This window comes from Salvia splendens, chromosome 17 (assembly GCF_004379255.2).
Source record: "Salvia splendens isolate huo1 chromosome 17, SspV2, whole genome shotgun sequence".
Taxonomy (NCBI): Eukaryota; Viridiplantae; Streptophyta; class Magnoliopsida; order Lamiales; family Lamiaceae; genus Salvia; species Salvia splendens.
In genome coordinates, this window is record NC_056048.1 from 5,232,290 (window position 1) to 5,255,779 (window position 23,490).

At 36.4% G+C, this 23,490-nt stretch overlaps 2 protein-coding genes and 1 pseudogene across 4 annotated transcripts; 1 reads left to right on the forward strand and 2 right to left on the reverse strand.

Annotated features, from left to right (window-relative positions):
• Window positions 1–23: 23 nt before the first annotated feature.
• Window positions 24–4,442, reverse strand: LOC121774693 (annotated as a pseudogene).
• Window positions 4,443–4,719: 277 nt separating this feature from the next.
• LOC121774692 (ent-kaur-16-ene synthase, chloroplastic) lies at window positions 4,720–9,490 on the reverse strand. 2 transcript variants are annotated; one of them, XM_042171557.1, is made up of 14 exons: window positions 9,311–9,490; window positions 8,916–8,971; window positions 8,522–8,807; window positions 8,268–8,448; window positions 7,769–7,986; window positions 7,574–7,694; window positions 7,378–7,475; window positions 7,050–7,273; window positions 6,849–6,961; window positions 6,652–6,750; window positions 5,847–6,062; window positions 5,615–5,756; window positions 5,253–5,498; window positions 4,720–5,179 (listed from the first exon to the last, which is right to left on the reverse strand). In XM_042171557.1, the coding sequence occupies exons 1-14, from the start codon at window positions 9,390–9,392 to the stop codon at window positions 4,868–4,870; spliced, it is 2,394 nt and encodes a 797-aa protein (XP_042027491.1). In that variant the 5' UTR covers window positions 9,393–9,490; the 3' UTR covers window positions 4,720–4,867. The 2 variants fall into 2 exon arrangements, with proteins under 2 accessions (XP_042027491.1, XP_042027490.1); XM_042171556.1 differs by having other exon boundaries at window positions 6,849–6,979.
• A 10,651-nt stretch (window positions 9,491–20,141) lies between these two features.
• LOC121774998 (ribosomal RNA large subunit methyltransferase I) lies at window positions 20,142–23,483 on the forward strand. 2 transcript variants are annotated; one of them, XR_006045085.1, is made up of 8 exons: window positions 20,142–20,300; window positions 20,636–20,861; window positions 20,948–21,082; window positions 21,660–21,882; window positions 22,085–22,271; window positions 22,659–22,843; window positions 22,936–23,084; window positions 23,211–23,344. XR_006045085.1 is itself a non-coding variant. In XM_042171929.1 (8 exons), exons 1-8 carry the CDS (start codon window positions 20,204–20,206, stop codon window positions 23,337–23,339), a joined length of 1,320 nt encoding a protein of 439 aa, XP_042027863.1. In that variant the 5' UTR covers window positions 20,142–20,203; the 3' UTR covers window positions 23,340–23,483. The 2 variants fall into 2 exon arrangements, 1 of the variants encoding a protein (XP_042027863.1); XM_042171929.1 differs by having other exon boundaries at window positions 22,947–23,084; window positions 23,211–23,483.
• Window positions 23,484–23,490: the final 7 nt, after the last annotated feature.

Consider the following 23,490-nt stretch of genomic DNA (forward strand, 5'->3'; position numbering starts at 1 on the left):
CAAGTAGTTGCAAACCCAATCGGTATAAAAATATTCAGTTGTTCAACACTATCAACAACATTTTACAATTCAAGCATCATTGTAACAAATCTTTAGGTAAGAGTTATCACAACTTTTCTTCCTTGAGAAGAATAGGTTGATGAATAATTGCATTTACAATCTGAATCAAATCTTGCGATCGAAACCAGAGCACGCATGCCAAAACAATTCCTTGCACGCCTTTGGTAGAACGCTCTTCTTCCCCTCCAAAACCAGACTCAGCAATTCTCTCCTTTGAATCTCAATCCAACTTTCAATCACAGAAATGGCAGCTTCTTTACCTACCTCACCGCCATGATTATTAATGTACAGAGATAATGCGTTTTGTTTGCCATCTTTGAGCTCCCTCTGCAGGCGAAAGAAGAATCAGCAAGCAAACCGGGGCTAACAGAGGAATTCGAACGATGAAAAATGTTACTACCTCGTATCCACGGATGTCATTCAGGAGGCGTCCGCACGTGCTCACCAGTTTGAATAGGTTATGGTACTCGGAATGGTCAACCATCTCTTCTGAGAGCTTCGGTCCCACAAGATAAAGAGCTGGTAGGACAGTTGGCCCCAGACCATATGATACATGCGCATTACTCATATATTCATTCATTGTCGGGACGTAGTTGTCTCTGGCCCATTCATTTTCTCTCATCATGGAATTTAGCAAATCTAACCACTGAAGACACCAACCAAATATCATGTCATACATAAGTTAAAAAATGGAATTCCAGAATAGAGGTAAGGGATCTCACAATGCGAATTATATGGCCGGTAACACAACGCCCTTGTAGCTCGGATGCTTTGTCTCCAATCTCACATATCGTGTGCTTAAGTGCTGGAAATATTATCTGGACACTGGAGGAAGAGCATTCTGTGCTAACATCCACATCCCATCTGCGACCAGAATGATAATAAACAGTTACTCCCGGATCATCAAAATTCTATGAGATCCTAACGGAGAAGCATAGGGATGTATGTGAACATACAATTCAAGCATCTGAATTAAGCTCTTACATTCCTCCACTGAGCCCCTAACATAAAAAAAGTCATCTACCACAGCCGTCATAATACCATTTTTGACCCACGACATGAGTGCATCTGATAGTTCTGGACCAAAAAAGGTTGCTGCTGCTGAAAAATAACAGTAGGCAGACTTACTCCTTGCAAATTTCAGCTCATCAAATCTACTCTCCACAGCCCATCTGAAAGAAGGTAGACATAGAAAGGGTAACAATAATGTAACAAAAACACATGTCAATTTATGTGTGCAGTGCAAATAAGCAGTTACCATAATCTGTTAACAATCAAGTGCAAAAAACTTTGTGATGCCTGTTGTTAAGTTGCAAGATACTCTTAAGAAGGTTGACTTCTCTTTTGCAAGTTTACAAATTCATAGATTTTTAAGAACCTTATAGAATGACGAGAATATAATTTTTTTTATAGACCGTGTATTGTAATATGTAAAACTTCCATTCCAAGAAACAAGTGGTCCTTGTAGGAGCACAGATAAGCTGATTTATACGATACATGAAAGGGACGGAATATTATTTGAGAACCATATTGTTTTGGTTGAGCTGTTAAGGTTAGGACAAATGCTTCCTGACTAAATTGCACAATTCTGTTGCTCAGCAAGAGAATGAAGATGCCAAAATTCTTCTGTTTATGGATGATTAGTTACACTTAATTCGACGTCAAAGGATATAATTCATTATATGATGTAATCCAAATACTGGTAAAGTAACCAGTGGTAAGCATACCTCTCAACTTCTCTGAGTTCTTCACGATGTGCAGCTTGACATTGATTGAAGTCTTCTACGGACAGAAAAAGGAAATCGTTGTTGCCAAAATTAGGCGAACTGAATTTCAAAGAGTACAAAAACAAAGTGTAAGTTCAAAAGGGATGGTGGGGAGAGAGACAGAGATGAAAGGGATGACATATTACTCAAGGAATTACCAAAACGAAGTTTTCAGAATTCTTGTATTGCTCTATGCTTTTCTTCTTTGCCACCCTGTCCATGACTGCATAAAATGGACGGTCAATAGCCTGGTTCACCTGTGATATGAGAAGAACTAGCATAACTAACTAATGCAGTGAGATGAATAGATCCAGCCCTGTGAGTTCAACTACAAGTATCTACCTCTGCATCAATTCCTCTTCCAAGTTGACATGATTGAATCAAACCACTGCCTAATTCTTGCTCAAGTAAAAGTTTTAAGTTTTAAATTTTGTTTATCAAGATCTCTCTCATCTGGACGAAGTACGAGTTCAGACGTCCTATATAAATCAAGAGTTGTTTTAATGTCTGTCATATTTCCACGAATGGAACTTGAAAAACACTCTTGTACAATTTTTGTAACTGGATCTGCATAGCATGCCAAACAATTAAAATTCCAAAAAAGTACTCTGTTCTTCTTGATGAAGGAAAGAAATAAAGAATTTAGCTTTGGAATTAACCTGATGTCACATCATAGCCATTCAATCGCAATGTCCGGAATGCTAAGGTGCAAGTTGAGGCGTCCATGAATATCTCTTCATTGCCCTGCATCCAACATCTTTTATGGACTAATGTCAAGAGCAATTTATGAATATAACTTTGCAAATCTGATCATATACAACACAGTAGGATCCATATGTATATGCTGCAGACTACCTGCATGTTTCATCCAACACTTTCTGAATCTCTGTCAAAAAATACTGTCTGATCCCCAACCTTTCAAGATTGTCAACTATGCACAACTGAGAGTATATATCTAGAGGATAAACTGCAGGAACTGATGGGAGAGATAAAAGTTGTTAGGACTAAAAAATTTGAATAGAGGCAGAACTATTAGTGAAGATACCTGCATTTCCAAACTTCTTTAAGGCTGAATGTAAGTAGCTGAGGCAGTCAGGATTGCGCAGGGCAATAAAAGCAGCTGCTGTCGTAGAGGGACAGTTGAAAAGTGATCCATTTTTTCTTTGATATTTCATAACTGATTCCCAGTTCTGTAACTCTCCCATTCCCTCAGCTATGTACGACCAGTATGCTTCCCTCTCCGACGAGTAGTTTTGGTTACCCCTATATAAAATAAAGATTGAATAAACACCCATATTTGTTTCAGCTCTTCTGCCAAAGTGCATTTGGCTACAATACCAATCAGGATCAGAAGATGTTTGCCTTCACTTTCGATATTTCATGTGAGACACCAAACAATTACATAATGTTTCAAATAACTAAAAAGTATTGAGCAAGACAATAAACACCTCTTAAGCTCCAAATCCCTCTTATGCATCAAATCATTAAATGTAGTTGGCTCTAGCCGCAGGTTCAAAGAGGAACCTCTTGCATAATCAAGCATGGCAGGAAATACAATATCGAATCCTACAGGAGTAATCTGACACTTGTCGGTAGCTGAAGCAAAATTCAACTCCATAAAATGCAAGCCTGCAAAATGTATTAATATCAGTGAATCAGTTATAAACATATGTATGAAGTTTGGCCGATATGTAAAGCAAACACACCCCTGTTGATTTGTTCTGCACCAACACCCCATTTTTTAAGTGCGAGAATGCAGGCCAAGGTAGAAGAAAGAACATCTTTCGTTAGCAAAGAGTGATGGTGTGGACGAGCCCATGAACCATCAGTGCACTGGTTCTCCAGCAACCAGTTTAGACAATCCGGGAAGCAAGGTTCCTCCCACGAAGTCGGAGAAGGGACCATAGCGATCCACGCTGTATCATATGTCGAAACAGAAAGTCCATCATTATGAAACAGCTTTGTTATCCTTCCCCTCGTCTCCTCAAAGCACTGTAACGTTATTCACAATATAAATAAACTTCTCCCTTGACCGATATGCTAAAGCAGGCATAAAAATTTTCAGATAAAAAAAGATTATATTAGCTATACCGCTGGCGTTGAGGCGATTTTAGGTGGAGTGGTTTGAAGCCCAGCTCTCACAGAAGCTGTAGGTAAGAGAGAAAAACATTGGCCATTAATTTATTGCTGAAAACAAAGATTGAAGGAGATAATATTCCAGACAAAGTGAAGTGTTCATAACATACACCATAATAGTATGTGTTAAACTACAACTATTTCACATACACAAAGTCATCAAAGCTAGAATTCTTTGCACTCATCATCATCATAGCAGCAAATGAAAACGAAGAGCGGTTACCTGAAGCAGGAGAAGAGCTGAATCTCCGAAAGCGTGATTCATTGGGGCAAATTAACAGACAAGTGGAGAGTTGAAGCGGCATTGCTTCCTTGAAGAAAGACCCTTTGGTGATGATCAACTTGGACAGAAAGTGGGAATCAATTCAACAAGAAACTCTTTTTAAAACTGCACAAGATGACTGAGTGCGAGGCGTTCAAATTTGTCTATTTGAATAATACTCAACGTCCACCATTGCTTTTTTTTTTAACTCCCTCATGCATGTTTGTTAATTGAGGCGGCTTCTCTTGAGAAAAAAAAATTGTGTTTAGTTGAAAGATGGAAAAAAATAAGAGATAAAATATAATACTAGGAGAGAAAAGATAGAGATGAATAAAATAAAATAATAATGATCAGATTTCAATAAATTAGTAGATATTTGAATATTAAACACAAGAAATAAATAAATGAAAGAGGAAGCTTAGATCACTCATAATTTTGCTCTATGACAGACGATCAAATTTTGCTCTATGACAGACGATCAAATTATTTCGATAGTTGCATAAAATAATATTTTATTAATCCAATAGATGAAGCTCCATGGATCTCTGCTTGGTGCTTCCTTGCAATAAATAATGGCAAACAGCAAGTAGTTGCAAATGTTTAGTTTCAAGCATCATTGTTACAAAAATTTAGGTATGAATTATCACAACATTTTCTCCTTGAGAAGAAGAGGTTGATGAATTATTGCATTTACAACCTGAAACAAATCTTGCTTGGTGAATCCGTCGTCTTTACTGTAGAACTGATGCACCACAGAGCACATATGCCAAAACAATTCCTTGCACGCCTTTGGTAGAACACTCTTCTTCCCCTCCAAAACCAATCTCAGCAATTCTCTCCTTTCAGTCTCAATCCAGCTTTCAATCACAGAAATGGCAGCTTTTTTACTCACTTCACCGCCATGGTTATTAATGTATAGTGATAAGGCGTTTAGTTTTCCATCTTTGAGCTCCCTCTGCAGACGAAAGAAGAATCAGCAAGCAAACCGGGGATAACAAAGGAATTCGAATGATGAAAAATGTTACTACCTCATAACCACGGATGTCATTCAGGAGGCGTCCACATGTGCTCATCAATTTGAATAGGTTATGGTACTCGGAATGGTTAACCATCTCTTCCGAGAGCTTCGGCCCCACCAGATAAAGAGCTGGTAGGACAATTGGCCCCAGAGCGAATGATACATGTGCGTTGCTCATATATTCATCAATTGTCGGGACGTAGTTGTTTCTGGCCCATTCAGTTTCTCTCATCATAGAATTTAGCAAATCTAACCACTGAAGAAGCAAACGGAAATATTATGTCATAACGGAGCAAATGGAAGAATTCAGTTTCTTAACGGTTTTGAAAGGCAATAACAACAGAATTCCAGAATGGAGGGAAGGGATCTTACAATGCCAATAATATGGTTGGTAACACAACGCCCTTGTAGCTTGAATGCTTTGTCTCCAATCTCACAGATTGTGTGCCTAAGAGCTGAAAATATTATCTGGACATTGTTGGAAGAGCATTCAGTTCTAACATCCACGTCCCATCTGCGACCAGAATGATGATAAACAGTGACTTCCAGATGATCAAAATACTAGAGATCGTAATGGAGAAGAGGCATAGGGATGAGAACATACAATTCAACCAACTGAATTAAGTTCTTCAATTCCTCCACTGAACCTCCAAGATCAAAAAAGTCATCTACCACAGTCGTCAGTACACCATTTTTGGCCCACGACATGCGTGCATCTGATAGTTCTGGAGCAGAAAAGGTTGCTGCTGCAGAAAAATAACAGTAGGCAGACTTACTCCTTGCAAACTTCAGCTCGTCCAATCTATTCTCCACAACCCATCTAAAAGAAGGTATACATTGAAAGGGAAACAAAAAGGTAACAAAAACACATGTCAATTATGTGTCCAACATAAATATGCGGATACCATAATCTGTAACAATCAAGTGCCAAAAAACTTTGCGACGCATGTTGTTAAATTGCAAGATACTGTCATCGACTCACCTACGAACCTAAGAAAGATGTTGAATTCTCTTTTTCAGCTTTTCACTTTTAACCAAAATGTGCAAACTCATAGATCAGGCTGAACGAGAGATTCTTAAGAACCTTATAGAAGGAAAAGAATATAACTGAATTTTGTAGACTGTGTTCTGTAGTGTATTTGAAATATACGATATATGTAAGGGAAAGAAGATGATTTCAGCACCATATCATTTTGGTTAAGCTGTCAAGGTTAAGACAAATGCTTCCTGATTTAATAGCACAATATTTTCACAGCAAGAGAAAAAGAAGATACTAAATATCCTACAGTTTATGGATAATTAGTTATACTTAATTTGACGTCAGATGATATAATTCAATATATGATGTAATTCAACAGCTGGCAAAGTAACCAGGGGTTCCGTGTCTCAGGTTATCTAGTGAAGCATACCTTTCAAGTTCTTTGAGTTCTTCACGATGTGCAGCTTGGCATCGATTGAAGTCTTCTACGGACAGAAAAAGGAAATCCTTGTTGCCAAAACTAGGCGAACTGAATTTCAAACAGTATAAAAACAAAGCGTAAGTTCAAAAGGGATGATGGGCAGAGAGTCAGAGATGGAAGGGAGGGCAATTTACACAAGGAATTACCAAAACGAAGATTTCAGAATTCTTGTATCATCAAAGTTGTAGTGCTCTATATTTTTCTGCTTTGCCACCCTTTCCATGATTGCATAAAAGGGATTCTCGATGGCCTGGTTCACCTGATATATGAGAAGAACCTAGCATAACTAACTCATGCAGTCTAGCTGAATAAAGCCCAGCCCAGTGAGTTCAACTAGAAGTATCTACCTCTGCATCAATTCTTCTTCCAAGTTGACATGATTGCATCAAACCACTGGCTAATTCTTGCTCAAGTAAAAGTTTAAGCCTTTTATTTTGTTTCTCAAGGTCTCTCTCATCTGGATAAATTATGAGTTCAGAAGCCCTATATAATTCAAGAGTTGTGTTAATGTCGGTCATATTTCCACGATTTGAACTTGAAAAGCACTCTTGTAGAATTTTTGTAACTGGATCTGCATAGCATGCCAAACAATTAAAATTCCAACAAATTACTCTGGTTTTCTTGATGAAGGAAACAAAAAACTAATAATAAAGATTGTTTAGCTTCGAAGGTGACCTGAAGTTACAACATATCCATTCAATCGCAACGTCCGGAATGCTAAGGCACAAGTTGAGGCATCCATGAATATCTCTTCATTGCCCTGCATCCAACATCTTTTATGGACTAATGTCAAGAGCAGTTTAGCAGTATAACTTTGCAAATCTGATCATATACAACAAAGTAGGATTTATATGTATATGCTGCAGACTACCTGTATGTTTCATCCAACACTTTTTGAATCTCCGTCAAAAAATACTGGCTGATCCCCAACCTTTCAAGATTGTCAACTATGCACAACTGAGAGTATATATCTAGAGGATAAACTGCAGGAACTGATGGGAGAGATAAAACTTGTTAGGATAAAAAAAATTGCACAGTTAACAGGCAGAACATTTAGTGAAGATACCTGCATTTCCAAACTTCTTTAAGGTTAAATTTAAGTAGTTGAGGCAGTCAGAATTGTGCAAGGCAATAAAAGCAGCTGCTGTCGTGGAAGGACAGTTGAAAAGTGATCCATTTTTTCTTTGATATTTCATAACTGATTCCCAGTTCTGTAACTCTCCCATTCCCTCAGCTATGCACGCCCAGTATGCTTCCCGCTCCGATGAGTAATTTTGGTTGCCCCTAAATAATACAAAGATTGAATAAAAAGAATGAACAGAGGACCTTCTCACCAGAGTCTACATCATCCATTTGATCTAGAGGATTGAATTTAGATGGGAAACCCCATAATTATTTCTGCTCTTCTGCCGAAGTTCATTTGGCTACAATATCAATCAGGATCAAAAGATGTTCGACTTCAACTATACAAACTTAACCTCTTCGATATTTCATATCAGTCATCAAACAGTAACATAATGTTTCATATGACTTAAAAGTATTGAGCAAGACAATCAAAGAAACACCTTTTAAGCTCCATATCTCTCTTATGCATCAAATCATTAAATGCAGTTGGCTCTAGCCGCAGGTTCAAAGAGGAACCTTTGGCATAATCAAGCATGGCAGGAAATACAATATCAAATCCCATAGGAGTAATCTGACCCTCATCCGTAGCTGAAGCAAAATTCAACTCCATAAAATGCAAACCTACAAAAAAAATTAACATCAATGAATCAGTTGAACATATATGAAGTTTGGCCTATACGTCAAGCAAACACACCTCTTTTTATTTGTTCTTCACCAACTCCCCATTTTTCAAGCGCAAGAACGCAAGCCAAGGTAGAAGAAAGAACATCTTTCTTTAGCAAAGAGTGATGGTGGGGACGGGCCCACGAACCATCAGGGCACTGGTTCTCCAGCAACCAGTTTAGACAATCCGGGAAGCAAGGTTCCTCCCACGAAGTCGGGGAAGGGACCATAGCAACCCATGCTGTATCATACGTCGAAACAGAAAGTTCATCCTTATGAAACAGCTTTGCTATCCTTCCCCTAGTCTCTTCAAAGCACTGTAAGGTAATTCACAGCATAAATAAAACTCCTCCTTTGATTGATATGCTAAAGCATGTAACATTATCAGAAAACAAAATAACTAAGAAAGAGTATTTTAGCTATACCTCCGGGATTGAGGTGATTTTTGGTGAAGTAGTTTGAAGCCCATCTTTCAAAGAAGCTGCAGGTAAGAGAGAAAAACATTTGTTACTAATTTATTGTTGAAAAAGATGATAGAAGGAGATAATATTGCAAGAAACAAACCCCTAGCTAGTAGAAAGAAAGCATTTTTCAGATAAATGTAACCCAGAAATTTAAATTCGATTCATTTTCAGTGTGAAATCACAACTATTTCACATGTATTCCCATTTCCTGGCATCAAAGCTAAATATAGTAAGTCATTTTTTCTACTACTAGCTATAATTCTTTGTCCGAAACACTCGATCATGATGACATACGACACCATGATTGCACTCATCATCATCCTTGTAGCAGCAAATAAAAATGAAGAGCGGTTTACCTGAAGCAGGAGAGGAGCGGAATCTCCGGAAATGCAATTCATTGGGGGAAAGCAAGAAGCAAGTGGAGAGAGAAAGCGACATGGCGCCGTTGAAGAAAACGCCCCTGGAGATCACTGGACAAAATTGGGAATATTTAGCAAACCCAGGAATCAATTTACCAAGATACTACTTTTTGTCGACTACACGAGTCTCTCCAAGTTGATATATAGGGAGGGGATGAGTATATAAATATAGAGTGAGAATAATGCGTGGCAAACAATAATTAATTTTGGAAACCCAAATTAGAGCATCCATAACCGTGCTTTTGCCAGCGAGTACGGTTGTGGGCCCAGCGCTACTATTCCTGCCTGCTCTCTGGCAATAGCACAACACCCAAGCGGTGCTCTTCCACAAGGACGAGCACAATTCAATTTAAAATTCAATTAAACAAAAACATTTCCATAATATTAAAATTCATTAAAAAACCACAATAAATATTACAAATTACAAATAAAATAAAAAAGACATAATTAAACTCCTAAAAATTAAAAATTACATAATTAAAATACTAAAAATTAAAAATTACATAATTAAACTCCTAAAAATTAAAAATTACATAATTATTGGCTAATATTACCCGTTGAAGACTACTGATCCAGCGGCACTAACCCCAATTATTTTTGGAGACCCAATATCATGGCCTCGTGCATTTGAAGTTGCGTGGGGATCATAGTTGACCTATCGGCTATATTGAGTTGGCCTAAGAGCATCCACAACGAGTTGTTCGGGGGTGGAGGTGGCGCATAGGGAGCGGGTTCGGTTGGCCGCCGCCTTCTTCCTTCCTTGCGGTCGGCGTTGGGAACCGAATATGGCCGGTAGCCACCCGGAACGCCCGAACTTTGGGTTTGAGAAGGGGCCGAATATTCCGTTTCCGGACTAGGAAACGGTTGTGAACCGAACCATTCGGGGTTCCAACCGTGAGAGGGAGGGTGGTCATCGCCTTGGCCGGACATTGTTATGTTGTAGGGTGGAAGAAAGATTGAGAATGGATATGAGAGAATGAAGATGAGAATGGATATGGGAGGATGAATATTAGAATTGTGCAGTTTGATGTGAATTTTTGGGTGTGAAAGTGAGGGTATTTATAAATGAAAGTGTGTATTTTTGGGGGCCAAAATAAATTAAAAAAAGTGGTAAAAAACGGTTTTTTTTTTGGGAAGTGATTTTTTTTAATTTTTAATCAGTTTTTTTAATTAAAAACCTATTTTTAATAAAAAAAATATTCAAAGGCAACGGCTATGCCATTGCCCAATCGCCGTTCGCCACGTGTCCTACTCGCTGGCACGGCGCGAGCACAGCAGCGGCGAGCCTCGTCCTTGCCAACTGCGCGGACGGACGCGGGGCCCGGCTCCACCGTTGTGCATGCTCTTAGAGGTGGATAACATTATCCAAATTTCACACTTATCAAAATTATACTAGTAACACGGTTGGGGAACAATATCGAAATACCTTTCACACTTATCAAAATTATACTAGTAATACGGTTGGGGAACAATACCGAAATACCGGTCTTATCGTACTGAAAAATACCGAATTTTTGGTATACCGTGATTTTCGGTAAAGTATGGTATGAATTTTCAAATACCGCGGTATACCGAAATTCGATATATACCTTAAATTAAGGTATATACCGTAAAATATAAATATAATTATATATTAAATATATTTTATATATTTATAAAATTATAGAATATAAATATAATTATAAATAAAATATATTTAATATATTTTTAAAATTATAAAATATAAATTATTAGGGGTGAGCAAAAAAACCAGAAACCGAACCAAACCGAAATTTTGAAATTCGGTTCGGTTATTTCGGTTTTTTGGTTCGGCTCTGTTTTAAAAATATAAAAATTTTGATTTTTCGGTTCGGTTCGATTCGGGCGAAGAAAATAACCGAATAACCGAATTTATTTAATTATTTATTATATATATATATATATATATATATATTACTAGTATTTAATACTCTAGCCCACTTAATTCATCAACAACTTGGCCCAAATAAAAATTATTGGTACAGTAGCCCAATTACCAAAAGAGTCCACTTATTTTGAATAAAAGTAAGCAACAACTCCCCATCTCTCTTCTACCCCAAATTCACGTCACCACTTTCTCTCTCTATTCTCAATTTTCACTTCTCATTTGAAATTCCCAAATTCAGAGAAACAATCTCTCCCTTTCACGTTCTAAAACTCTTTCTCTCCGGCAAAACTCGGCATCGCCGCTGCCACCATTCTCCGCCGACGCTGCTGTCCGCCGCGGTTCACTGATGCATCAAGCACCGCCACCGCGTAGCCGAGTAGTTGTGCCTGCTGCTGCTGAGTTCAGCCCGATGCTGTCTGCCGCCGCCATCGCCGCACAGCCCGTTGCTTTGAGCAACCGCTGCTGTTCAGACACCGGATTCCAGCGCCGCTACTCCCTCAGTTCTCTAACCTTGACACCATATGGCTCCAGGCGATTATGTATTGTTAAGTTGCAAATTGATTGCTAAGTATCTCTGAATATTTCTTATTATAGACGGTTTTTCGGTTTACGGTTTTTCGATTTTTTGGTTTTTTATATAATTTCAGTTTTTCGGTTTAGTTCGGGTTTTTAAGTTCGGTTTTCGATTTCGGTTCGGTTTTAGTTTTAGGCGAAATTCGGTTTTTTGGGTTCGGTTCGGTTATGGCGAAAAATCGAACCGAAACCCGAATACACACCTGATAGGATGTTGTATCCTATCGATCAGCAATAGAGCACTCGAACGATTACGAAGAACAAGATAAACCCTAGTTGAGGTGCTAGGGGCGATTTCCCCCAGAACCGGGAGTGAGAACAAGTAATTTACTTTATTTCTCAATTGAATCAAAATACTAGAGAATTCTATAATTTATAGAATTGTAAACCCTAACCTTATCTTGCTAATCAAGCAAGATAATTAAAATAAAAGATTACAAAAGATATGGAGAATAAATAAAGATAACTAACTAAAATCAAAGATACGCTAAAATATTGGAGACGATCTTCTGCGAGATTTGCTAGATCGAGGACTCTATCAACTCTCCTGCCGTTGAAAACCACCTTGCCCTCAAGGTGGGTCATGAATTAAGAACATCAGTGTCTCGTCCAAGGTGGAAGTACTCTCAAAATCTCTAGGGTCAAAAATATGAACTCCGTTCATCGCACCAAAGCAAAGAGTTTCATGCCCCTGTCTTGTACGAGTCGATCCAGAACGAAGGACAAAGACAAGTACTCCTTGTAAATTTGATCCACCATCAACCACAGCATTCCCCAACAAGGAAACTTTCCTCATCAGAGGTATTTCCCTTCCAACAGAGATATTCCCTACAAGCTCCCTGTTTGCCACAACAATGGCAGCACATGAAATAATATCCACATTATCCCGCTGTGCAATGTGCTCCCCATCAAAGCCGTGTCTGCTTTTGGTAACTGTGGAAGACACTGGAGGGGAATGATCAACAACTTCAAAGCCTAAGCTGATCAAATGAAGAGTCTTAACTTCATGCTTTTCATCATCTGCCCATGAAACCTCATCCTTTAATTCGGGAGCAAAGTGGGTAGTCTCCACACCTACGTTATATGCTTCCGAAAACGTATCACACGAGACATCATCAACGCTGCAGAAAGTTAGCGATGCATCAGTTATTGAAGAATCCAACATGACTTCTTTCGGTGCATCAACAATAGGCTCAGATTGATGGACATCGTCCACCATATGTGAATCACCCACAAGTAACTCCGGAGTAAAACGATGATAGACCGCCACCAAGAAATCCTCCCACGAACAATCAATGTCAGTTTTTTGATAATTATGAAACCAATCGGTCGCCAGCGGATCGAACAAGTATTTCGTAAGATAAAGTCAATCATCGAGCGGAGTGTAGTGGTGGTTGTAATACTCTTGGATTTTACGGATCCAATCTGAGGCATTCTCTCCGTCGAAACGTGGTGGCTCGAGGCGGAGTCGTGGTACGGCCCAGGGTGTGATACCCCGCGGTGCGGTTGTGACCGATGGCGGAAGAGACCAGCCCCGCTGAGGTCCCATGGCTGGCTGCTGGTCCGGCGGCCGAGTATTCCACGGCTGATGTGGAGGTGAGCGTTCGTCAGGGCTGTCCGGAGGCTCCTCGGTCAGTGTTCGCTGTCTGAACTTGGCTAGAAATTCGCCGTGAGCAGCGACTACACGGCGTAAGTCCATGAGCATCTCGCAGAGAGAGTGTTGCTCGAGAAAAACCATGGAAATAGGAATATTGTTTCGTGTGTGTGGAGTGTGAGGAGAAATCTAGCGTGTGGTTGGGAAAAAAATAGAGAATTTGATGTGATGGAGGAAGAGTAAACAATGGAAGTACCAATTGATAGGATGTTGTATCCTATCGATCAACAATAGAGCACTCGAACGATTACGAAGAACAAGATAAACCCTAGTTGAGGTGCTAGGAGGCGATTTCCGCGAGAACCAGAATGAGAACAAGTAATTTACTTTATTTCTCAATTGAATCAAAATACTAGAGAATTCTATAATTTATCGAATTCTAAACCCTAAACATATCTTGCTAATCAAACAAGATAATTAAAATAAAAGATTACAAAAGATATGGAGAATAAATAAAGATAACTAACTAAAATCAAAGATACGCTAAAATATTGGAGATGATCTTCAGCGAGATTTGCTAGATCGAGGACCCTATCAACACCCCTATAAATAATCTTCTAAAAACTCAAATTATCTATTTTCATTGATGTTGAAAGTCAGGTATACCGCACAATGAGGTACGATATCGGTATGGAAATTCGTCATACGGAAAATAAGGTATACTGAAGTTCGGTATACCGAAAATTTTGATAAAGTAAAAGTATGATGTTTTCGTGTACCGAATTTACGGTAAGGTATATGTATAATGGTTTTGGTAAGATATACCGTACAACCCACCCCTAACTACTTAACAATAATTAAATAAGAAAGAAAACATTGAACAAAATGAGAAGAAAGTGGGATGCGTTTCATTCCTATAACTATGCGTTTTGTGCACTGTTTTTTTTTCTGTTAAAGAAATGCGAGTAAAGCCTGAAATTAACATAATTAATGATTATAAGAAACACCTACGGTATCATGGATTAACCAATTATGTAACCCCAAAGGCGGAACTTCTAAAACATAAACTCCTATAAAAACGCTATCAGCAAAATGAGACAAAAAATCTGCTACAAAGTTACTTCCATCCCTCTTATGAGATAAAGTATAATTTCTCCACGAAATGATTATTTGAATTTTCTTTTACCAAAATGTCGTTAGATCCTTAAAAGAATATTTTTGTAAAAAAGTACCCCTACATACTTCAAAATTTATCATCATTTAACATGGTATAGATTTTAAAAAATTAATAAAAAATAAATTGAAAAAATTAATAAAATATGAGTCATATTTTTATATACTATTGGTTTTATAATAAAATATGAATGATAATGAGTTAGTGGAATGTGTGCTCCATTAAAAAAATAAGTATAAGTGAAAGTGACAAATTTTCGGGGACATATAAAAATAGAAATAGGTGACAATTTTTTCTAGAGAAGATAGGAGTAATTTTTTTTATCTCATATCTCTCTTTTATTTTTCACATTAAATAATCATTCTATGCATCTCTCTTGTTTCTCTCTTGATTAAGTATTGACAGAATTACTTCATCCGTCTTACTAAAAATGTCCACATTCTTGAGTGACACGAGATTTTAGGAGGAGTTGTTAAGTGGAGTGAGTAGAGATAGAAAAAGGTAGTTGAATATTTTAATGAGAAGAGCTGATAGATGATTTATTTCCAAATCTATACATATATAAAAGACGAGTTTTTGCCTTATTTTGAAATATTTATAAAATTTGTCCTTATTTTAAAATATGTGTAAGTTATGGAATGAATTTGTGATACAATTATACAATTCATAATGATGTAACCGGTTTTTCTCAATAATTATTGAAACCGTTATCCATTAATTAGAATAAGTGAAATCATTATAATATGAATGATTAACCGTTATAAATTCATGATGAGATCAATGGCTTGCATTAACTACAAAAATTAACTTTTGGAACCGAAAGATTTAGATGTATATCCATATTTATAATAAAAAAATTAATTTTTTTGTTTTCTTCATCAAGTGATCAAATATATATTGAGACATGATGAAAAGGACGTTACAAAACATTTTTAATAATATTTATATTTATCAATATATAAAAGGCGAGTTTTGACCTTATTTTAAATATTTAAGAGCTTTGAGAATAAATTTAAATATTTATAAATAACTATCATGAATATTCATTTAGATTACAATCAATAATTGACGATTACAAATCTTATATAGGATAATGAGCATTAAACAAATTTGTAACCTCTATTGTCTTAATTTTATAATTTGTGATTTTTAATTCCATGATCTCTCGTGTCCTAATTTTGTGCCTATAAAAAGGCAAAGACATGGAGTTGTGGATGAATTGCACACCAACAAAAGCACTTTTAATTCACTCTCAAGCTCTCAACATTTTTTTGTACATTTTAGTAATATTGTATTGCATGAATTTTGTAGCCCCATCAAGTTCATCGGTGTCTAGCGGGTTTGAGATGTTATATACGTTAGGAGGAAGTTGTTTCATCTCTAGGGATGATACGCCAATCCATGAGCATTAACCATGATATAATTTGTCTTGCGGAAAGAGGATTTTTCCTTACAAGACTTATAGTTCGGTTTATTTTATAATTTTCATTGTTTTTTTCTTTGATTGCAATAGTTAGAGTACCGTGTGTTATGGTTCGAGAATTTTATTCCAATATTTCGAACAATTCTTAGAGAGGGAAAAATTGTAGTAACATCCTTAACTCGAAACATGCAGTTCCTGATTCTCAAATATAGTTATTTTGTTAAAAGTGTAATTCATTATTTTAGTAGAGAGATATGAAGGATTGCTTTAAACATAATTTTTAAAAGTGTGATATACTCTCTTCGCTCCCCAAATAATTGTGTTTTGTCTTGATTCCATTTTAAATATGTTTAATTTTATGTCTTTAGGTGTGAAATGAATTAAGGAGTATAGGTTTATTGAGTTGTTGTTACTATAGTACATTTCACTATTTTAAATCTTATATAGTTATATTGTTTCTAATTTTAGTTAATCAATTAACAATTCAAAATTGTATAACGGAAAAAGTATTCCACCGTGCATCGCACGTGGGTTAACACTAGTATATAAAATGGACAACTTGAGTGGGACAAATTAAAAAGGAAAAGTGGATATCTTGAATGAGACCGATAAAGTATTATACTAGTAGGAGTGGTACTTAATTGTTTTTTCACAACTCATGCACAATGAAAAGAAATACTCCATATAATAAAGAAGAGATGAGAGTGGAGAAAGGGGATATAAAGTAAAGAGTGAACATCTTTTTAGGTCTACGAACTTTGCCAAAGTATCATCTTATATCCGTGAACTTTGAAAATATCATTTTAGGTCCATCAACTATAAGTTAATATCGTTTGAGGTATTTTGAACTTTTTCCGAACGAAAATGCCCTTAAGGCCTTCAAAGGGCAATTTGGACAATTCTTTCGCCACTCATCTTGCATCAAGGACCTAGAGTCCAACAATTTTCAAAGTTCGTAGACCTAAAATGATGTTTCCTCTACAGTAAAAGAAATTGACTAAAACACTCCTTGTTGAAGGGTATTTTGGTCCAAAAAATTCAAAAAAACAAAAGTCATTCCAACGATATTATATCAAAGTTCAAAATTCTATCAATATTTTTAATGTATAGGCTGCAAAAGATATTAGATTAAAGTTCAATGACTTAAAATGTAAAGTTTTCTTACTGTAGGGATTAAATCGACAAGATTCACTAATTATCGGAACCTCTTTTTGTTACACCACTTGAGATGGCTAGTCTCAGAGCTAACAAGCCGGATACAAAAGAAGTACAAGATTACACTACTACTAAGTACAAGATACAAAACCAGAACTCTAGATATAGTTCAAGTCCTTAACCAGAACTGGAACTCACAGCTACGCAACGTGTATCACCTACACACTATGTAAAACAATCAGTAACACAAGGAAACTGATCCTGGAGGATCTAAGTGAAAGAGACAACGAAAGAACAAGTCAGAAGATCAGGATATGACTCAGGTCGCACACACGACTGCACCGGGCCAAGAACCTCCTCAATCTTCACCAATAAGTCACAAAGGAGCACAACGAGAGAATCGGACCCCAAACCCTAGGGATCCACCGATTACTACTTCGCGCCGACAATCTACAACACGAACCGACAAAACATCTAACAACCACTGCCGGAGGCCTCAAGAACACAAAGATCTAAGAAATCATAATTAGCATTAATTAAATCAAATAGAATTAAAAAGAAGCAAATTTCAACTTTCAAACATTTTATTATTATTAGATATCGAAACTAGGGTGATGATCAATTTAAATAATGTCTGTATTATAATATAAATTTAAATAATAATTAAATAAAGTGAAAGGGTATTAATATCAATATAGTAGTTAAAACTAATTTCTCTTTCCTCAAAATCATCTCAAAATTTTAAATTTGAGTAACTCTCTCGATTTAAATTATTTTTTCATAAAAAATATATCAAATTAAAAATAATTTTATAAGGATTCTATCGAGATTTCAATTGAATATATTCCGACGACGTTCGAATGATGAAATTTGATAATTTTAATTTCAATTTTGGTATGTGTTGATAAACATATCTTTATCAATAAATGCATCAAACAATCTCAATATAGTATGTACAATATCAATAAAACTATGTTGATATTTTAACGTTTCTATAAATAGAAACAATACTCTTTCTACACTCTCTTCCATCTTACTTTACTCTCTCTTTATCAACTCATAAAACAATACTACATAAAATTTCGTGTCAAAAAACAAATGTTGCATATTTAATGGGACGGGAGTGAGTAGACGAGAAGTATCTTTGTATGTGAGTATTCTAACAAAAATAAATAAATTCAGAAAACTAATGTAATCATGAAAAAATCTGACGTGTATTTACAAGAATGACGGCTGCATTCAGAATATGTTAAAAAGAAATTTTTATAAAAAACTCACCACCATTCTTTACCCCAGGGAAAAATAGTCGTTAGATATATTTTGTGATTTTGTTTTTATAGTTCTATGTAAAGTGATGTTTCCAACTTCATAGATAAAAAAATGTGTATATAACTTCTAGTTTTCATGGAGTAATTATTAAATTTATTCGTGTAATTAAACTAGTGTAATACTTCCTCCATCCCATAATTAGAGTCATATTTTTTAATTTTAGTACATCCCATACTTAGAGTCATATTTTTTAAATTTTGATACATCCCATAATAAGAGTCTTATTTTACTTTTATCATAAATGATAAATAGGTCCCGCATTTTATTATAAAACTACTATATATAAGCGAGACATATATTCCTCTATATAACTTATTCAATCCACTTTTTTTTACATTTCTTAAAACTTGTGTCATAACTAAATACACTTCCAATTTGTCTATCTCAATGATTTCTATTTTAAAAATTATCTGTTTAAATGCCATTGAATTCTTTAAGGAATCAAAATAGACAACAGGTCGCACAAAATGTCTTATTCAATTAAGGAGTCAAAAAAAACAAGAGTGAGTGCTTTTATACAATTAAGGAGGAAAATAACAAGAGTGGGTGTTTTTATAGGAGTATATGTTAATAAAGAGCATCCATAATCCACAATACTATTTCATCATTTATCTGCAATATTTATGAGTATCATGTCACTCTTTTCTGCACCACTTTAATATCTATAATTCTAACAATACCTTATCATTCCACCTGTATTATTTATGAGTCGAATAGAAGTGATCTGGAATGATAAAGCTGATATGTCACATATGTCGATACTTGTTGGGGAAATAACTACGCAAAAATACCTCAAACAACTAAAATTTGGAAAATGAAAAAAACAACATAAAATTAGTAGGAATACTACAAATGACTTCAAAAGTGATTGCTCTCATCCTTACTAATAAACTCTACTGGAGGCATTAGTTCTTATTGAGCTTGGATATTATAACACATACTCCTTCGTACTGCAACTAGGAGTATTGGTTTGCTATTTTGTTTCGTCTGCAATTAGGAGTCCGGAGTCCCAGTTTAGTTATAGTAATAAATAGCTCTAAGTTTCACATTCAACTAACTCATTCCACTCATATTTTATCATAGAACTAATATATGAAAATGAGACTCACATTTCACTATCTTTTTTCCATCCATATTTTTTATATTTCTTAAAACTTGTGCCGAACTCAACCGAGACTTCTAATCGCGAACGTAACTTGTTGTGCAAGTGATATAGAACTTCTGATATTTAGCATAAAATTTTTTTCTACTTAAGAATGAATGTTACTATTACCTATAAGCTACATTTTTTAATAAATACAAATCATATTATGAAAATTAAGTTGTATGTAATGCAACAAACTATAACCAAAACTATAACCCAAGCTTTGATGGTTAAGAGTGGATGCTATTGTATAAGTTATTTTCTATAGTTGCTACAAGCCATTAATTCTATTACTACTTAATTATATTATCAAGAATTCTGAGCTTACAACTTAATCACATCCAAATAAAATTAAGGTTTGATTTGGGCTTAAGTTGCCATCCTTTAATCCTGCCCAATAACAGATGGCCCAATTCAAAAAAAAAAGAGGAATGTTAAAAAAGGAGAATGAATTTTGCAGCAGCATTAACCTTCGATGAAGAAGCAGAGCATTACATGCCATAATCCTTTTTGAGAATTCCAAACTAGAAAAATGGTGATGGGGTGTCGCTTCTTCATGTCATCAACTCTCTCTCTCGCTGCCACCGCCACCTCCACCCTCCAGGAATTCGCCTCCAACCACGCCAAAGGTACTCTCTTTTGTTTTCATTTCTTGATTTCACTCTTCAATTTCCATCTCGCTATTCTATTGCTGCTGATTGTAAAGCTGCTTTTTGGGCGTGTTTGTCTTCAATTTGTATTCCGTTGCCGTCTCATTGCAAAAATCTGATGGATTTAGTTGAAAACCAGCTCTGCCACTAAAAGATTAATTGCTTTTGTTTTACATCTCCACTTGTTGGCTTCTATTTTGGGAAATTTCAATTTTTGCAATGGCTAATTGACAGATGACATTGAGCTTTGTATGAGTAAGCCTTTCATCAATAACTGCTTGTTTTTCATTCGTTTAAAAAGAGTTAATTGATAGGCGTTGCGAAGGTTGTGCTGAAAAAGGGGAAGACTCAGCTGTTTAAAGATGGTAGCCCTATGGTATATAGTGGTGCTGTCGATAGGATAGTTGGTCGACCGCCCCCTACAACAGGTGACCTTGTCCTCGTCACTGATGGAACGGAGAAACCAATCGGTTGGGGTTTATACAACTCAGTTTCTATGTTTTGTGTGCGCCTCATGCAGCTGGAAGATGAGGCAGCCAAGTATGTGTTTGGATCGAATTTTGTTAGTCTTTGGTTTGTTTTCCTAATCAACGAGGCTCACTGTGTCAATGTTGGTAATGCTGCAGAGATCCATCTTGTGTGCTGAACGTAGACCGATTGCTTGAGAGTAGAATCAGTTCGGCTGTTGAGTTAAGAAGGAAGCTTCGGCTTCCTTCAGCTCAGACAAATGCGTATCGCCTTGTTAACAGCGAAGGAGATAGGTATTACTTCCCTGTTTTTTGTTATTTATCTAGTTGTTGTAGTATAATGTATGATTAACATTAACAGATATCATCACTGCTCACCTTTATGAAAATGAGTACAAAGTTATGGAGGTTGCGGAATTAGAACAATTATTAGGCACTGAACCTGTTTTCGTCTATCAGCCACCACGGTGTGTAGTTGTGCCTGTTGTTTTACCTCCAGAGCTTAGGACTGCAGTATGCCAGCATAACTCCAATCGTGGGTGTTTTTGACCAATCAATGCTTAAGCTAAAAGAAATCATGTACTAGTGACTGAATGCACATTTCTAGATGTAATGCTCATGTTATATTGTTGCACTCTTCCAAACATTTCCGATAAAAAATTGTAGTATTGTACCAAATTATAAGCACTCACGATATATCCTTAGTATCCACTTCCTTAGCATGTTACAGAGTCTTGATCCAATGATTCACTGATTTGTAGTCAGTTGGATATTTTTGGGTATCATCTTAATAGTAAGTGAATATGTAGAACAGTATGCCGCAAAACTATAGATACACCCCACTGTTAAAGCTAATGCATTCAAAATGCAGGTTGTCCGGCCTTATTGTTGACATTTTTGGAGATGAAGCAGTGGTTGCTTCGTCGGCTGCGTGGGTTGAAAAGTACAATCAGCAGATAAGAGACTGTATCAGCAAAACAAACAAAGTCAACCATATAACCTGGAGACCATCCATTGATATTTTGAAGGAGGAAGGCTTGGATCTGTCTCATTCACGAGGTGTGGATTTATCACACTCTCCAAGAATGGTAGAGGTAACCTTGATATGACAAACATTTCTAGAAGATCGAATCAGCTATGAAATAGAATAGATTGGCTGAAATTTTATACCTTCAAATAAATTACTAGCTTGTAATCACGCATCACATGAAGTGCAATATCCCTTTCTTTTTCCCTCTCTTTGTTTATTTATGTTTTGCTTGCCCCTTTTTTCTCACATGTGTGAGGTTGGAACAGGCTCTGGAGAATGGCATTTACTATTTAGTTTCCTTGGAGGGGCAAAAAACTGGCTTCTATGCTGATCAGCGTGAAAATCGCCTATATATATCATCAATTTCTAAGGGTCAGAAAGTACTTGATATATGCTGTTATACTGGAGGATTTGCCTTAAATGCAGCACGTGGTGGTGCACTTAGTGTGACTGGTACATTCATGTCTTTTGCTTCCACTGTTATTCTTCTAAAGTCTAAATATAAGATTATATCATTTGTAAAATAGCATAAAGCATGATTTTGGAGAAAGTATCAGGAGTGTAACGATAGGGACTGGCTAGGTGCCAGAGCTAGTGAACGAAAAACATGCAGATAACCAGAGGCTAACTGCTACGCCATTACGAGTTGAATTTATGAGGAAAAGTTAGGAAGGTGAACGGTGAATAAATGAAGAAATGATATGTACTTAGTTGCACTTCAACTATGTAGTATGTGTATCACATTAATCAAATTTATTCCCTAACATAGATAATGCCAAAGGTGTCTTTGCAAAGATGGCTTTATCGTCTTAGTCTAATACTTTCTTTTTTCCTTGGAAGGTGTGGATTCGTCTTCTCCTGCTCTGGAGATTGCTCGGGAGAATGTTGTTCTCAACAACCTCGACCCTAGAGTAATATCATTTCGAAAGGAAGATGCTACAAACTTTATGAAGACGGCAATAGCTAATGGTGATTCTTGGGATATCGTTATTCTGGATCCACCAAAATTAGCTCCGAGTAGAAAGGTACTCTTCCTTGCTTGGTTTGCATGTTGATTCAGAAATGTACCAGATGCTCCCTTGTTAGCGCACACACTATACCTCAAATCTGATTTCAGTGCTTGTTTAGGCATTGCAAAATGCATCTGGTATGTATAGGAATTTAAATTCCTTGGCTATGCAATTAACAAGAAGAGGCGGACTTCTAATGACCTGCTCGTGTTCTGGTGCTATGACCCAAAGTGGGACGTTCCTGCGTGTTCTACAGGCAAGTCTCATTTCATTTTCTCTCGACTGCACTCCAATATTTCAGACACCCATGAATTTCATACTTACATAACTGAAGATGGTCATTGATACTATTGTTGATATGATTACTGTACAACTGTTTCAGGGTGCTGCGTCCATGGCCGGTAGGAAGATTACAGTGGCACGTCAAGCAGGAGCCGGCTGCGATCATCCAGTCGATCCATCTTATCCAGAAGGGGAATACCTCTCAAATGTTTTACTTAGAGTACAATGATAATGTTAAAACCTTAATTTTCTCTAGGGATTAGGAAACACAAACCCACCTAAATGAGTTCAGTAGATGTAAATTGTAACTTCAAGTATGTTAGATACATTTATATTCATTTAATCATTTATATAGGGCGTGATTTGCTGTAAACTGTTGC